A 17,033-nucleotide genomic window follows, 5' to 3' on the forward strand; every position below is an offset into this window, starting at 1 on the left:
AGGATCAGATGACAATCCAGGAACGGGGTGGGGAGGGTCATACGTCCATCGGGATGGGTCAGTTATCACTCAGGAAAGGCCAGGTGACCATCGGGAAGGGTCAGGTGACCATCCAGGATCAGGGTGGGGGGTGGTCAAGTGACCATCCAGGACCAGAGTAGAATGGGTCAGGTGACCATCCAGGATCAGCGTGAGCAGGGTCAGGTTCCACTTGGGGACTGTTCACTGTGGAGAAACTGAAAACTGAAAACACTTTGGAACTCTATAACTTGTTAATAAATGTCAAACTCTTAAGAAATGTCTCAAAGTGTCTAAACGTTTTTTACTCGATATCATTTAATCTATAGAAACACATAAATGTTACAGTGCAGGAAGAGGCCATTTGTCCCATTGTGTTTGCACCAGCTCCTCAATGTGCGACATGAGAATGCAAAAGGAAGACTGAGAGTGCATGCATACACAAGGGAGAGGGCATCTGAGAGACATACTACACACTGAAGAGAAAGAGAGAGAGTGCGCAGCTGTAAGTGAGACCATGCGTGTATGCATGAGCAAAAGGAGTGCAACATTGCTGAGACTGACACACCCATACTCAAACATGCACACACATGTTCTCTCACACACAAACACGCATACACACATGCTGTCTCACACACACAGACATGCACTCTCACACACACAAGCACACCAAATACACACACAAACATGCACACACATGCTCTCTCACACACAAACACACATGCTGTCACACACATGCGGTCTCACATACAAACACACCAAATACACAAGCATGTACACACACACACACAAATACGTCCGTATACACACACACACACAAAAACAAATACACACACACAGACAAATACACACACATCTTTGAAAGAAGTAAACAGTTGGTGGTGTTTTATTTATTTAATTATTGTTAGGTATTATTCCTAGATTATAGCATTATTTCATATTAAGCTTAAAACACTTGCATGTGTCTGAAAATTGTTACAAGTCATCATTTCTATTTAGCATTAAAAGATGTCTGTATTCAACATTTATAGATATCAAACGTCAGGTAACAATTCAGGACTTCAGATCTTGTAACAGTGATCAGGACTATCCAGAGGCACAGATTAATCTGAAGAGAAGACACTTCTTGTATCACAAATAGGATCCAGGACACAGCTCTCTGTAATGAGAATACATGATCGAATTAAGCAGAATATATAGCATTGGAACAGGGCATTCAACCCATCTAACCTGTTCTGATGTTTTTACTCTACAGGTTTTCACTCTACCTCAGAATATTTCCTCTCCTGTTCTGGCAAACACTTGTTCACGTTCCTTTGAAAGCATCTAAGTCAGCCTCATGCTGTGTGCTGACCATTCTTCACAAATATATTTCTCTTTATTTCCTGGGACCTAACCAGAGAAACAGCTGTAAAAGTGATATGAATTTAACCTCTATTTGAGAGATTGAGGAGAGTTCAGAAGAATGAGAGATGATCCCATTGAACCGAATACAATTCTTCAAGGACTCAACAGGGCAGATGCAGGAAGGGTGTTTCACTTGTCCTGTTTCTTAAGTTCCTCTGTTCCATATTTCAGGAAACAAATGAATACCATATAAATAGTTTCTGATTAAGTAGTCTATAATAGAAACACAGTATCCTGGTAGATTGAGTATTTGACCCCATTGTATTTCAGTAGGAGTTCCTCAGGGTAGGATTCTAGGGCTCAATCATCTTCAGTTGCTCCATCAATGGCTTTCCCTCCATCACAAGGTCAGAAATGGGGGATGTTTAACAAAGGTGCACAAAGTTCAATACTATTTGTGATTCCCCTGATACTGAAGCAACCCATATCCAAATGCAACAAGATTTGGACAATATCCTGGTTTGGGCTAACAAGGAACAAGTAACATTCACACCACACAAAGGTCAAGCTGTAAATGTCACCAGTAAGAGACAACCTTGTTATTCAATGGGGTTGCCATCAGTGAATGTCCCACTATCAACATCTTGGGGGTTATCATTGACCGGAAACTCAATTGGATTCACCATATAAACACAGTGGCAACAAGAACAGGTCAGACTCTAGCAATACTCCTGTAAGTAACTCACCTCCTGACTCCCCAAAGCTTGTCCAACATCTACAAAGCAGAAGTCAGGAGTATAATAGAATACTCCCTACTTGCCCTGGATGGGTACAGACCCCAACAACACTCAAGAAGCTTCACCCACCATTCAGGACAAAGCAGTCTGCTTGATTGGTTCCATTTTCAGTGTGTATCATCTGTAAGATGCACTACAGAAATTCACCAAAGATCCTCCGACAGCACCCTCCAAACCCATGACCATATCCATCTAGAAAGACAATGGTAGCAGATAGATGGGAACACCACTAACTTCAAGTTACCCTCCAAGCCACATACCATCCTGACATGCTGTTACTTCACTATTGCTGGGTCAAACTCCTGGAATTCCTTTCCTAAGGGCATTGTGAGTCTATCTAAAACCACATGAACTGGAATGGTTCAGGAAGGCAGTTCACCAACACTCTCTCAAGGGCAACTAGAGACAGGCAATAAATGCTGACCCAGCCAGGGATGCCCACATCCCATGAATGAGTAATAAAAACAAAAGAGAGTAATTTTAACTTTGGGCGGAGGACGAAATCAGGCAACGTTGGGTCAGCTACCTATTATACATTCTGCTGGGTCTTCCTCTCGGTCAAACTGATAGCATCAAATTAGACCAAAACAGAGGAATGGAGTAAAGTGCATTGTACAGATGGACCATCTACCACTGCAAGTTTCCTGCCTTCACTGACGGCTGAAAGTAATCAGCATTCTCTTTACAAAACTCACGCACATTCATAGATCCATCGATAACTTTGCTGTCTGGGAATGAAACATTGCTCTGGGTGGGATGGTCCACACAGTACAGACATTTGCTCCTCATAAGCTGACTTTCCCTCTATGGAAGAAAGTTTATCCCACTGTCATTTGGGATGAGCTGGAAGGGGTTAATTTCTTGCTATCACTGCTATTTAAGGGAGTAAACAATACAAGGTGAGTGAAAGCAGTGTGACACTTTGAACCTAAACTAAAACTTTAAGACAAAATGTCATGTTGAGGTTGTACAGGATGTTAGTGAGGCCTCTTCTAGAGTACTGTCTCCAGTTCTGGTCACCATGTTACAGGTTGGATGTTATTAAGTGTTCAGAAAAGATTTCCCAGGATATTGCTGGGAATGGATGGTCTGAGTTATAAGGAGAGGCTGGGACTTTTTTTCTCTTGAGTGTAGGAGGTTGAGGGTTTATAAAATCATGAGGGGTGAATGACAGATGTCTTTTCCCTAGGGTGGGGGATTTCAAGACTAAGGGGTACATTTTTAAGGTGAGAGGAGAAAGATTTAAACAAGATGAGTAGAAACTTATTTACACAGAGAGTGGTTTGTGTGTGGAATGAAATTCCAGAGAAAGTGGTGGATATGGGTATACTTACAACATTTAAAGGACATTTGGATAACTACATGAGTAAGGAAATGTTTGAGGAATATGGGCCAAGAACAGGCAGGCAGAACTAGTTTAGTTTGAGATTATGGTCGGCATGGAATGGTTGGGCCGAAGGGTCTGTTTCTGTGCTGTATGACTCTATGATTCTATGAGTTTAGATTGGAGTGGTGCTGGAAAAGCACAGCAGGTCAGGCAGCATCCAAGGAGCAGGAAAATCAACTTTTCAGGCAAAAGCCCTTCATCAGGAATGGAGCCCCCAGAACCCTGAGGGGAACTTCCCCCCTGCTCATGACTCCACCCCTATTCTCCCACCACCACACCCACTCCAGTTGCAGGCTCTGCCCCCACTCCAAGCTCCACACCTACACCAGCCCTACCAAGTTTTCACCATCACCCCAGACTTCCCCCTCGCTGAGGACGAACGATCAGTCCTCAGCAAAGGACTCACCTTCATCCCCCTCCGTCCATGCATCAATGAATTTAATACACACCGTGAGGTCGAACAATTCTTCCGCCGCCTCTGCCTCCGAGCTTACTTTCACAATCAGGACTCCCGCCCACCTTCCGAGGACCCCTTCACTCGCCTCCAACACACTCCATCCACCTGGACACCCCGTTCCGGCCTATTACCCACCCTCAACTGCTTCATTTCCAACTGCCGCCGAGACATTAACCGCCTCAACCTGTTTACCCACCTCCCCTACTCCAACCTCTCACCCTCACAACGCACAGCCCTCCACTCTCTCTGCTCCAATCCCAACCTCACCATCAAACCAGTGGATAAAGGGAGTGCAGTGGTAGTTTGGCACACTGACCTCTACACTGCTGAAGCCAGACGCCAACTCGACGACACCTCCTCCTACCACCCCCTCGACCATGACCCTAACCCCATCACCAAACCGTCATCTCCCTGACCATACAGAACCTCATCACCTCAGGAGATCTCCCACCCACAGCTTCCAAACTTGTAGTCTGGGGACCCCACACCGCCCGATTCTACCTCCTTCCCAAGATCCACAAGCCTGACCACCCTGGCCGCCCCATTGTTTCAGCCTGCTCTTGCCCCACTGAACTAATCTCTACCTACCTTGGCACTGTCCTATCCCCCCTTAGTCCAGGAAATCCCCACATTCATTCGAGACACCACCAATGCCCTCCACACCTTCCAAGACTTCCGTTTTCCCGGCCCCCAATGCCTCATCTTGACCATGGACATCCAATCCCTCTACACCTCCAGGACCTCCAAGCCCTCCGTTTTTTCCTCTCCAGACGTCCCCAACAGTACCCTTCCACTGACACTCTCATTCGTTTGGCTGAACTGGTCCTCTCCCTTAACAATTTCTCCTTTGAATTCTCCCCCGTCCTCCAGACCAAAGGGGTAGCCGTGGGCACCCGTATGGGCCCCAGCTATGCCTGTCTCTTTGTAGGCTGTGGAACAGTCCATCTTCCTTGTTACACTGGCACCACTCCCCACCTCTTCCTCTGCAACATTGATGACTGCATCGGCTCCACCCCGGGCTCCCGGGAGGAAGTTGAGCAGTTCATCAACTTCACCAACACATTCCAACCCGATCTTAAAAAAATTAATAAAAGCTCCATTCCTGATGAAGGTCGATTTTCCTGCTCTTCGGATGCTGCCTGACCTGCTGTGCTTTTCCAGTACCACTCTGATCTAAACTCTGGCTTCCAGCATCAGCAATCCTCACTTTTGCCTCTATGATTCTATGCCCTCTAACTGGTGCCGTGATGGGAGCACTGCATGTTCCACCTTCATAGTTCATCGTTCACAATGACCTGGGATTCATTTCCTCGAAACAACTCCTTCGCATTCCTAATCGGTTTCAAAGCACAACTTCAGAAAATTAACCTTCTTGATCCCTGAGTGAGCTCCTTTCCCTTTTCATTGTGATATTGAAGGCATTGTTTTGAGACAATGTGAAATGAGGAGCCAGTTACTCACCCTGTGTACAGCAGATTCCAGATGAAGCACATTTCCCGCCGTTGCTGCCGCAGGCTCTGCCACTGGGTTCACAAGGAGACAGCAGGTAATCTTCCTTCTGACACCTCAGGGTCTCCGAGGTTCCAATGTAGCAGCCAAACCCCTCTCCACAGCAAATACTGGCTCCAAAGCAATGGCCCCTGTTACCAGGACCACATGGTATACACTAGGAAGGATCAGGAATAAGGGTTATGCCAGTGATGTTCTGAAAGCTCCATTTTCACAATGTCACTGGTCATCCAAAGAAAATGTTAAGTCTACAATGTGGCTTCAACGGCTGCCATTGTGCAGTACTAATGCAGCTGTATCTTTGAACTGGAATGACTAGGCTCCAGTCCCAATTGCCCACAATCTATGCCTGAGTAGGTTAAGATAACTATAACTTCCTCATTAAAACTTCATGATGCGGTTCTACCAAAACCTCACTAATGTTCCGAATACCACATAATTGGAAAGGACTAATGTACCATTGGTTCCATCTTGTGGAAATGTATGAAGCAAGGTACAAAGATTTTTGGCTATTGTAGCAACAAGTATCAAACCTAAAATGTATCAAACTAAATCTCAAACTCCTTTCAAAATCAAATCCACATAAAGGTTTCCCTGGGTCTGATGACATATGAGGCACATGTTCTCTCTGTTCTGTAGCTAGGTTCCTTAATCAGGGCTGTCAGCAGAGTTAAGGGCTGCCCCACTCCACATAAAGCCTGACTGGCCAGGAGTTTCTCTCACTCTTGCTGACTGCCACAGGCTAATGTACAGATTGGCAATCAATCTGTTTAGCTGGTTTATAAATCCACCTTCCCCTGCCATCTAGTCCCAGAATAGGACTCAAACCCAGAACTTCTGGCTTGGCCCATTGCAATACAAAACCTCTAAGGTCACATTACAGCATTTTTAGTGTGGTTGCATGCGACTTGTGAATCTTTTGGAAAATTATGAATTCATTAGCCCCATAGTCTGTTCCTTTTCAATATCACACCCAACTATCATCTTATCATTACCAGTCTGCTGCAAAACAGAAAACTGCAAGCTCATTCAATCCATCGAGATTTTGCCTTCCATCATAGACTATTACACATACTTTTAACTGCTTGAGTCGACCCTGAGTCTTGAACTATTATGAATAATTTCCCAGAAATATCTTTGATAATGTGAAACAGTCAACAACCTCACATTCAACCAGCATACAAGGTCAATGTCCTTAATTTTGTTTCTGGTGTTCATAAATTCCCAGTTATTACAATAACCTTTGTGGTCCTGGAAGATTGTCAGTACCACTGCCTTGCCATTTTGCCAGGTGCAGGCAACATGAAGATTTTTACATAATATTTTCAGATTTGACTTTAAGGTGACTTTTACCTGTGTTGGTGAGAAACCTTTCAGAAAATCTTTAATAAATGTCCATTTAAAAAATAAGTCTGATCTTCTGCCCTTACATTCATTTTACTGTTTATTTTTTAAGAACAAGCCACCAGATTAATTAAACATATAAAGTACAGGTTCTATTAACTTTTCCCTGAGTTTCACTGAGAATCCATTTGTCTGTCTTTTTTCCCATTCTTGTTTTTGAGGGGTTGCCTGCAGACTTCTCTCAGATTGTTCAATGCTCATGGATGAAGTATTGCCAGTCATTTGCTATCGCCCCTTGCATGTTGACTCTTCCTCTCCCACTCTTACTGCCTGCCATCAGGCCTAATGACAGGATTTACCGACTGAAAATCAAATCTCCTTGACCACATTACAAATGTACCTTCCATGGCCAACAAGTCCTTGGTGTCGGACTCAGACACTGCTGGACAGAGGGAGAGACACTGCCATTGTGCCCCAAGCTCTCCTCACGGAAGGTACCACATCACACATTACCTCAGGGCAGTAGCCTCAAGGTTTAGGATGAAATTGGATCATGTACCAAAGTCGCAGGAGGGTTTTGTGTTTCTGCAAATTGTGTATTTGCTCAGTAATGGAATCTAGTTCTACTCCAGGAAGGGATCGGTTTAGCTCAGTTGGGCTGGATGGTTAGGTTGCGAATCAATGTGATGTCAACAGCCTGGTTACAATCCCCACACTGGCTGAGGTTACCATGAAGGACTGTTCTTCTCAATATCTCCACTCAGCTGAGGTATGATGCCCTTCAGGTTCAAGCACCAGCAGTTGTCTCTCTTTCTAATGAGAGAGCAGCTCCATGGTCTGAAGAGATCATGGTGACCACTACTACTACCTACTACTCCAGGAACTATCTAACCAGCTAGTGCAATATCTGTACATGAGCCATTGTGAAAGTTTTCAATATGGAGCTTCTCAATATTGTATGTGAAAAGAAGAGTTCTGGGGTATTGTGCGGATTAATTTGTTGCGCCACTTACCTGGGTTTACAATTTGAGCGCAGCATTGAAGGAGCAGCCAGTATTTAACGATCATTTCAAATGACAGCTATTTACTGCAAACAATGTCACAAAGAGAGTTGCTCCTTACCTGTCTGATCTCCATGTCCATGATCGATCGCTTGCCTCCTACAGGGCAGTTGTTAATGTAACAAGCTGAAGTGAAGCAGATGAGGCAGAGCAGGCAAACAGCAAGGTAGACAGACTGCATGGTGTTCTATCTGTTGGAGCTAGAGCCAGGAAACCTTCCAAACTGCACTGAGCGTCTCTGAATCCTCACCTTATTTATACTCTCCAACAATCATTCCCAGTACAGAGATGCTATCATCTTGCTAATTTAGCACACGCTGAATATATTTTCCAAACTATTTTAATGAGCAGATGTATAGTGCCACACACGATTCACCTGAGGTCAGTTATAACCTGAACCAATGCTTTATCTTTATAATTGAGTTTAATTTATTCAACAACATGAGTGAGGCCATTGCAACCTGAATACCATTTTTCAATTAAATGTTCCTTTGTAGGTTTAATGCAAAGCGAAGATTGCAAGATTAAAATTAAAAGTAGAAAAGTTTCTGAATTCAGGAAACAAAGTTTTAATGTGAAGGGCTGATTCAGTTCTGAGGATGATTCTGCAGGAAAGTGGCTTAAATAGCGGAGAAATGAAACTTAAGGGCTTCATTGTACAAGGACATAAGAAATTGAATTAGGAACAGACCAGAGGATCCATTGGGATAGCTCTGCCATTCAAACTGATCATGGCTAATCGTCTCCGATCGTGAATGGTACAATTGCCATATCAGGTAGTGATACATCCAGACAGAATGCTCTCGATGGCGCACCTATAAAAGTTGGCAAGGGTATTCGCCATCATGCCAAATTTCCTCAGCTGCCTGAGGAAGAGGAGACATTGTTGGGCCTTTGTAACCAGTGCATCCATATGAAGAGTCCAAGAAAGCTTGTTGTGGATGACCACTCCCAGGAGCTTGACACTCTCCACTCGTTCCATCACTGTGCTGTTAATGTGTAGGGAGGCATGAGTAACATCCCACCGAGTGTCAATACTGAGTTCCTTGGTTTTGCTGGCATTGAGAGCTAGGTTGTTCTCAGTGCACCATTTTTCCAGGTCTTCCACCTCCCATCTGTAGTCTGTTTCATCAACATCTGAGATTTGACCGACTATGGTGGTGTCATCAGCGAACTTGTAAATGGCATTAGTTTGGCATTTGGCGATGCAGTCATGGGTATACAGTGAGTACAGTAGGGGACTGAGTATGCACTCCTGGGAGGCTCTAGTGTTGAGTGTTAGTGAGGATGAAATATTGTCCCCAATCTTCACTAATTGTGGCCTGTGGGTCAGGAAATGGAGGATCCAGTTGCAGAGAGTGGGCCTTAGTCAGAGATCATTAAGTTTAGTAATCAGTCTCGAGGGGATAATAGTGTCGAAGGCTGAACTGTAGTCAATGAGTAGGATTCTTATGTAGGTGAAAAGGTGTTCTAGGGAGGAGCGAAGGGCAAGTGATATGGCATCTGATGGGGATCTGTTGGTCCAATAGGCAAATTGGAGTGGGTCAGGAGTAGTGGGGAGGCTGGAGTTGATTAATGCTATGACCAGCCTTTCAAAGCACTTCATGATCACCGAAGTTAGGGTCACTGGGCAGTAGTCGTTGAGACATGTTGCATGAGCCTTCTTAGGTACAGGGATGATGTTGGCCCTCCTAAAACAGGAAGGGATAGTGGCCTGCTGCAGGGAGAGGTTGAAGATATCCAAGAAGACCTCTGCCAGTTGATCTGTGTATGCTCTGTCTGGTCCCATCACTTTCCTTGGATTCACACGAAGGAAAACTGATCTGACCTTTGATGCAGTGACTGTTGGAATAGGTTCATCAGGACTTGTCGGAATAGGTGTTACCTCTCCGCTGAAATTCTGTTCAAAGTGAGCATAGAAGGAGTTGAGACATATCTGGGAGGGATATGTCATTATCTGCTATCTTGCACTGTCTCTTTTAGAACCTGTGATGTCATTCAGCCCTTGCCATAGTCACCGGGTCTGGGTCTCTAGTTTGGATCGGTCTTGGTCCTTGGCTGTCTTAATGGCTCTGTGAAGGTCATACTTGGATTCCTTATATTTGAGTGGGTCTCCTGATCTGAAGGCATCATGCCTGGTTTTTAGCAGGTTATATATGTCCTGATTTATCCAGGGTTTCCTGCTGGGGAACACCCGGATTGACTTTCTCAGTATGCAGTATTCCACACATTTGCTGGTGAAGTCTGTGACGGTGGTGACCAAGGTACCTCCGGACTGTTTGAATGTGGCCCAATCAGCCAATTCCAGACTGCACCGGAGTTGATCCTCTGTCTCCTCCGACCAGCACTGGACCCATATCCGTGAGGGGGTCTCCTGCTTGAGTTTTTGCCTGTAAGCCAGCAGAGGAAACACGGCATTGTGGTCGGAGTTCCTGAAATGAGGGCGGGGGATGGGGCAGTAGGCAACTGTCACAGTGGTGTAGCAGTGATCTAAAATATTCAGGCCCCTGATGGGACAGGTAATGTTCTGCTGGTGCTTGGGCAACACTTTCCTTAGATTAGCTTGATTGAAGTCACCAGTTACAATAAACAGGGCCTTGGGGTGTTCCATCTCCGGGGTGTTAGTGGTGGAGTACAGCACATCCAGAGCTTCCTCGACCTTTGTTTGTGGTAGCATGTACACAGCAGTTAGTATAACAGCACTAAATGGATGGTCAGTGTGAGTGAATGGAGTTTGTGTAGGCACAAAGGAGTTACAGTAAGCTTTTATCTGTCTAATTATAAATATTCAGCTTTTAACTGGACAACTGTCCATTGTCTCCAACTTGGAGACTTTTGCTAAGTGTGCCAGGGAGCAGGGCAATTGCCCAATCGAAGTTCATACTTCCAGACAACTCCAGAGGAAGTCAGTGCATCGGGACATCTAAGGGGTCATGACACCCAGATTGGGTTGTATGTACAGCCTCTGACAATCAGTAGGCTGGAAACTCTGGACCAATGGATCTGTGGGTGTTTCAGCTGAGAGCTTTTTGTTAGGTCATGACATTGGCAGCACCTCCTACCTTCTCAGATTGGCGGGCTGTGAGGTTACCGTAAGGATTAGTATTTGGACTCTAGCTGGTCACAACATTTATCAAGGTAGGGATTGGGGGTGAGGTGTAATATTTCCAGTGTGCAGCTTGCACAAAACCAGGTGGGAGTTGTAGTTGTGAAGAGGATGCAAAGATACTTCAAGGACATGTGGAGTAGTCAAAACGGGCAAAAATATGGTGGATGGATACCATACAAAGCAATATGTAGATATCCACTTTAGTAACATAAACAGATGGACAGTTCACATCCAAATCCTTTATATAAATGTCAAAAAGTAGTGGACCCAGCACTGATCCTTGTGGCACTCCATTGGTCACAGGCCTCCAGTCTGAAAAACAACCCTCCACCACCACTCTCTGTCATCTTTCTTCGAGTCAGTTCTGTATCCAAATGGCTAGTTCTCCCTTTATTCCATGAGATCTAACCTTGTTAACCAGTTTCCCATGGGGAACCTTGTCAAACACCTTACTGAAGTCCATGTAGATCATGTCTACTGCTCTGCCCTCATCAATCCTCTTTGTACTTCTTCAGAAAACTTAATCAAGTTTGTCAGACATGATTTCCCATGCACAAAGCCATGCTAAGTATCCCTAATCGGTCTTTGCATTCCCAAATACATGTAAGGCACCAAAATAGAGGTGTAGTGGACTGCGAAGAAGGTTACCTCAGAGCACAATGGGACCTTGATCAGATGGGCAATTTGCTGGGGAGTGCCAGATGGAGTTTAATTTAGATTAATGTGAGGTGCTGCATTTTGGAAAAGCAAATCAGAACGGGATTGATAGAGGAAATTCGATTATCTAAATGAGATGGGCAGGCACTATTTCGTTTGGATAATTGATTATTTGGTTAGTTGATTTCCTCTGGGGCCTGGAGTTTTCTGTGAAGTCTGCTTCCCGTTCAGGAGACTAGGCAGCAGCACACTGCACACGAGCCCCTGCCCACCCTCAAACCCCGCCCCCGATACCCCGACTGTCCCTCCACTCACCCCCTAAATCCTGCCTGCACCCCCAACCCCGTCCACTCCCACTCCTGACTGTGCCCCTCTGCCCCCTTGGCCAACCTCCACCCACCTTTAGGGCAGCCGGACTGTACACTGCTACCGTCTCTGTGGGTTTTCCCTGGAGCGTCGGAGGCTGAGGGGTAACCTTATAGAAGTTTATAAAATCATGAGGGGCATGGATAGGATAAATAGGCAAGATCTTTTCCCTGGGGTCAGGGAGTCCAGAACTAGAGGGCATAGGTTTAGGGTGAGAGGGGAAATATATAAAAGGATACCTAAGGGGCAACTGTTTCACGCAGAGGGTGGTACGTGTATGGAATGAGCTGCCAGAGGAAGTGGTGGAGGCTAATACAATTACAACATTTAAAAAGCATCTGATTGGGTGTATGAATAGGAAGGGTTTGGAGGGATATGGACCAAGTGCTTGCAAATGGGACTAGATATCTCGTCATCATGGACAAGTTGAACTGAAGAGTCTGTTTCTGTGCTGTACATCTCTATGAATCTATGACTGGAGACTTTTGCTAAGTGTCTCAGACAGCAGGGCAATTGCCCATTAGAAGTTCATACTTCCTGACAACTCCAGTGGAGCTCAATGCATCGGGACATCTAAGGGGTCATGACACCTGGATTGGGTTGTATGTGCAGCCTCTGACAATCAGTATGCTGGAAACTCTGGACCAATGGAACTGTGTAGTGGTACTTTGTGGTCCATTCTGCTGAGAGCTTCCTTGTCAGATTGGCGGGCTGTGAGGTTACTGTAAGGAATAGTATTTGGACTCTAGCTGGTCACAACACTTATCAAGGTAGGGGTTGGGATGAGGTGCAATATTTCCAAGTGTGCAGCTTGCACAAAACGGGTGGCACGGTGGCTCAGTGGTTAGCACTGCTGCCTCACGGCACCAGGGACCTGGGTTCGATTCCCGCCTCTATGTGTGGAGTTTGCACATTCTCCCCGTGTCTGCGTGGGGTTCCTCCAGGTGCTCCGGTTTCTTCCCACAGTCCAAAGGTGTGCAGGGCAGGTGAATTGGCCATGCTAAATTGCCCACAGTGCATTAGCCAGGGGTAAATATAAGGTAGGGGAGTGAGTCTGGGTGGGTTTCTCTTCGGAAGGACGGTGTGGACTTGTTGGGTCGAATCTAATCTAATCTAAAAAAAAACAGGTGGGAGTTGTAGTTGTGAAGAGGCTGCAAAGATACTTCAAGGGCACATGTAGTAGTCAAAATGAGCATACCATACAGCGCAATATGTAGATATTTACTTTAATAACATAAACAGATTGACAGAATAACATGGGAATGTGGAACAGGAGTAGACCATTCAGCCCCTCAAGCCTACCCCACTATTCAATATGACCGTGGCTGGTCTCATTCTTGGCATCAATTCCACTCTCTATAACCCTTTCACTCATTACTAGTTAGACATCTGTCTAGATCCTCCACAAACTTACTCCAAGTTCCAGTATCCACCACACTAAGGGGCAATGATTTCTCCAGATTCATTACCCTTTGAGAGAAATAATTTACTCTCATCTCTGTTTTAAATCTGCTACTCCTTACCCTAAACCTATGATCTTTCATTCTGGATTTCCCGTATGAGGAAACATACTTTATGGAGTATTAGGTGAGTGGCTCTGAAGTATTGAACTTCAAAGGGACTTGAATAACTTAGTTCATGAATCACTGAAAGTTCACATGCAGGTAGAGCAAGCAATTAAAAGGAAAATGATATATTGGCCTATGTTGCAAGAAAATTTGAGTATATACATAAAGATATTACTGTAATTTTGTACAGTGTTGTGTGTAGTTTTGGTCTCTTACCTGGAGCAAGTTACACTTGCCAAAGAGGGAGTGCAACAAAAGTTCACCTAATGCCTGAAGTGGAGGGATTGTCCTATGAGGAAAGATTAAAAACACTGGACCTTTATTCCCTTCAGTTTATGAGAAAGAGAGATGATCTCAGGATTCTTATTCAAACTCAGAATATTCTTACAGGGCATAACAGTATCAATGCAGGAAGAATATTTCCCCTGTTTAGGAGTGTTCCTAGAATCCAGGGAAACAATATGATGCAAGCCATTTAGGACGGAGATAAAGAGGAATTTCTTCATATAAATTATGGTGAATCTTTGGAATTTTTTGCCATAGAGAGTTATTTGATTTGACTTATTATTTGATTTATTATTGTCACATGTTCCTAGATAGAGTGAAATGATTTGCTTTGCGTGGAATACAGGCAGATCAATTCATTCAAAATGCATTTGGGTGATAAAATAGAGAGAAGAATACAATGTTATGATTGCAGAGAAGGTGCACACAGACAGACCAAGCTCGACATTAAATTTAGGTTGGCCGTGTTAAATTGCCCCATAGTGTCTCGGGGTGGCCTGGAACAGTAGAAGCCAGTGATCGAGTACATTCAATTGTTCTCTACATGTTAAAAACATCAGGCAGTACAAGGACAGAACAGGCAATTGATGTTGAAGTAAAAATTTGTCATGTCTCATGGACTGGCTTCAAGGGGCTGACTGGCCTTCTCTTGCTCCGAATCCTTATGGATGCAAAATATACATTCAGTCCATCTTTTTAGTCAGAGTTTGTTACTGATTTGTGTATTTCCAGTATTTCAGATTACAGTTTCAGTTATAGTTTCATAGATTTATCACAGAATTATAAAGGAAAGTTGAGGCTAATTGGCTCATTGTGTGTGTGTGATTGAAAGATTAGTTAGGTCTACTCTCCTGTTCCTGTGATCCTGATGCCAGGTAGTAATAGAAGGTGCTGCAGCACAGTCAAACTACATCAGTATAAAAGGTAAGTTGAGTCATCAGTCCAATTATGTGTATCATTTCATTACCTCCTGTTAATTGTCTGCTTGTTGGTTAACAACACAGCTCTGATTGCCTTTAATGAAAAATATGAGTTTTTTCTCAGAACCATCTGCAAAATTTATGTCATTATTAAATTAACATTAACTCATTGTATATTAATTGATGTGATTTGCTCTGAAACCAAAGATTGTGGGCTTATTAAGTCATCTGGTTGGAACGAATGATTCACTGCTGGTCTCTGAAGCCCCAGCCTACTCAGAAATCTCATATTCCTTTTTGATAACTTTTTTTTCTTCAGAAATCCTGCGTTTTTGAATGAAGTAACATTTTCCTGGTTGCTTTCCTTATGCATTTTGTGGGATGTGAGCATCGCTGGCTGGGCCAGCATTTATTGCCCATCCCTAGTTGCTCTCGAGAGGGTGGTTGTGAGCTATGAGCATTATTTTTAAGATGCTCTTTAAGGTCTGCCAATTTGATCAAGTTATTTGTCACTTTTCCCAGTATTGCCTTCATGTAACTTGGTGTGAAACTTAGTGAGAAAATGGTCCTGAGAAAAAACCTGGCAATGACTTATGTATTAAAGATGCCAAATACATACAGGTCATTGTTATTATTGAATGTGTTCACCCTTTCTCTTCAACTGACCTTGTGGGTTATCCATTCAGCCAAAGTTGGTGTTACTTTTGAAATAATTAAGTCAGTAATAATCAAGTGAGACTAGTTAAGGATATAAATCAAAGGTACTCAGTAAGGAGAAATAGCTCCAGTAAGGAGAAAGAGTATTTAAGTTATATCTCTGTGAAGTAATTAGAACAATATGTTCAGTGTTAGCACAGGAGATAATTAAAACAGGAACATTAAACATCAGAAATCTGTATTTTATAAAGGAGATTGGAATGGTTACTAAAACGTATGGGTGGAAATGAGGAAACGCAGAAGGAGCATGACAGAGGGCTTTCTCACTGTAGGGGTAATAGGAGATACAATGAGAGTAAATAAAAATATAGGAGGCAAGAGTTACAGGCCCAAATTCATTATTTTGAGTCTGTCTCGTGGAGGAGATTTTATATTGGTGGGAGATGCCACCTTGGTGGGGTGGTGGGGCAGGATTGATGCTGACAAATACATGGGGGTAAAGGATCAGGCACTGAGATCGAGGTTGGAATCAAATAGAATGAGGAAACTTTTGACGCACACTCTGACAAATCTGCTGAGACATCAGGAAGATCAGAGGAACAGAGGGATCTTGGGGTGCTTGAACCTGAATGTAGCAGGACAGGTTAATGGGGTGGCTAAGACAGCATCAGGAAGCTGGCCTTTATCAGTCATGACATAAATGATCAGACCAGGGAGGCTATGTTGTGCCGCGCAGGAACCTGGTTCGGCTACATCTCACGTCCTGTGTGCAGTTCTGGTCACCATACTATAGGACGAATGCTTTTGCACTGGAGGAACGCACAAGAAGATTCACCAAGATGTTAAAAACTGAAAGAAGTGTAGATGCTGTAAATCAGAACTGAGGAAGGGTCACTGGACCCAAAACATTAACTGATTTCTCTCCACAGATGATGCCAGACCTGCTGAGCTTTTCCTGCAATTTATGTTTTGTTTCGCCAAGATATTGCCTGGGAGTTTAACTATGAAGTGAGGTTGGTTAAGCTCAGTTTGTTTGCTTTGGAGCAGGGAGGATTGAGAGGGGAGCGGATTGAGATGTTGAAAATAATGAGGGGCATGGACAGAGTGAATGTTAAACAGCTGCTCCCAAAGAACAAAGACAAATACAGCACAGGGACAGGCCCTTTGACCCACCAAGCCTGCGACAATACATGACATTGTTCTAAACTAAAACCCTTTTGCCTCTACAGTGTTGGTATCCCTCTATCACCTGCCTATTCATGTATCTGTCAAGATTCCTTTTCAACATTGCTCTTGTATCTTCTCTGGCAGCACATTCCAGCGCTTACCACCTTCTGTGTAGAAACCTTGCCTCTCACAACCCCTTTAAACTCTCCCCTTTTTACCTTAAACAAATATCCCTGACAAATTAACATTCCTACCCTGGGAAAAAGATTCTGACTATCCTTTCTATCCGTGCCCTTTCATAATTTTGTCAACTTGTACCAGGTCACCTCTCAGCGCTGAGGTGAACAAGGGGGCATCATTTCAAAGTGAAAGGCAGGGGCTTTA

The 17,033-nt window shown here is 44.0% G+C and overlaps 1 protein-coding gene across 1 annotated transcript; it reads right to left on the reverse strand.

The window, feature by feature from the left end:
• Positions 1 to 897: 897 nt before the first annotated feature.
• On the reverse strand, positions 898 to 8,138 carry LOC140482723 (neurophysin 1-like). Its single transcript, XM_072580278.1, has 3 exons — positions 7,982 to 8,138; positions 5,468 to 5,672; positions 898 to 1,177 (listed from the first exon to the last, which is right to left on the reverse strand). The coding sequence occupies exons 1-3, from the start codon at positions 8,099 to 8,101 to the stop codon at positions 1,122 to 1,124; spliced, it is 381 nt and encodes a 126-aa protein (XP_072436379.1). The 5' UTR covers positions 8,102 to 8,138; the 3' UTR covers positions 898 to 1,121.
• Positions 8,139 to 17,033: the final 8,895 nt, after the last annotated feature.

The sequence above is a fragment of the Chiloscyllium punctatum genome, chromosome 1 (genome assembly GCF_047496795.1).
Source record: "Chiloscyllium punctatum isolate Juve2018m chromosome 1, sChiPun1.3, whole genome shotgun sequence".
In the NCBI taxonomy this organism is placed as follows: domain Eukaryota; kingdom Metazoa; phylum Chordata; class Chondrichthyes; order Orectolobiformes; family Hemiscylliidae; genus Chiloscyllium; species Chiloscyllium punctatum.

Coding starts and splice junctions, on each gene's coding strand:
- LOC140482723 (XM_072580278.1), bottom strand. CDS start 8,101: ATGCAGTCTGTCTACCTTGCTGTTTGCCTGCTCTGCCTCATCTGCTTC. Junction 5,673..7,981: donor TGGACATGGAGATCAGACAG/GTAAGGAGCAAC, acceptor GATCCTTCCTAG/TGTATACCATGTGGTCCTGG. Junction 1,178..5,467: donor TGGAATCTGCTGTACACAGG/GTGAGTAACTGG, acceptor TTCTCATTACAG/AGAGCTGTGTCCTGGATCCT.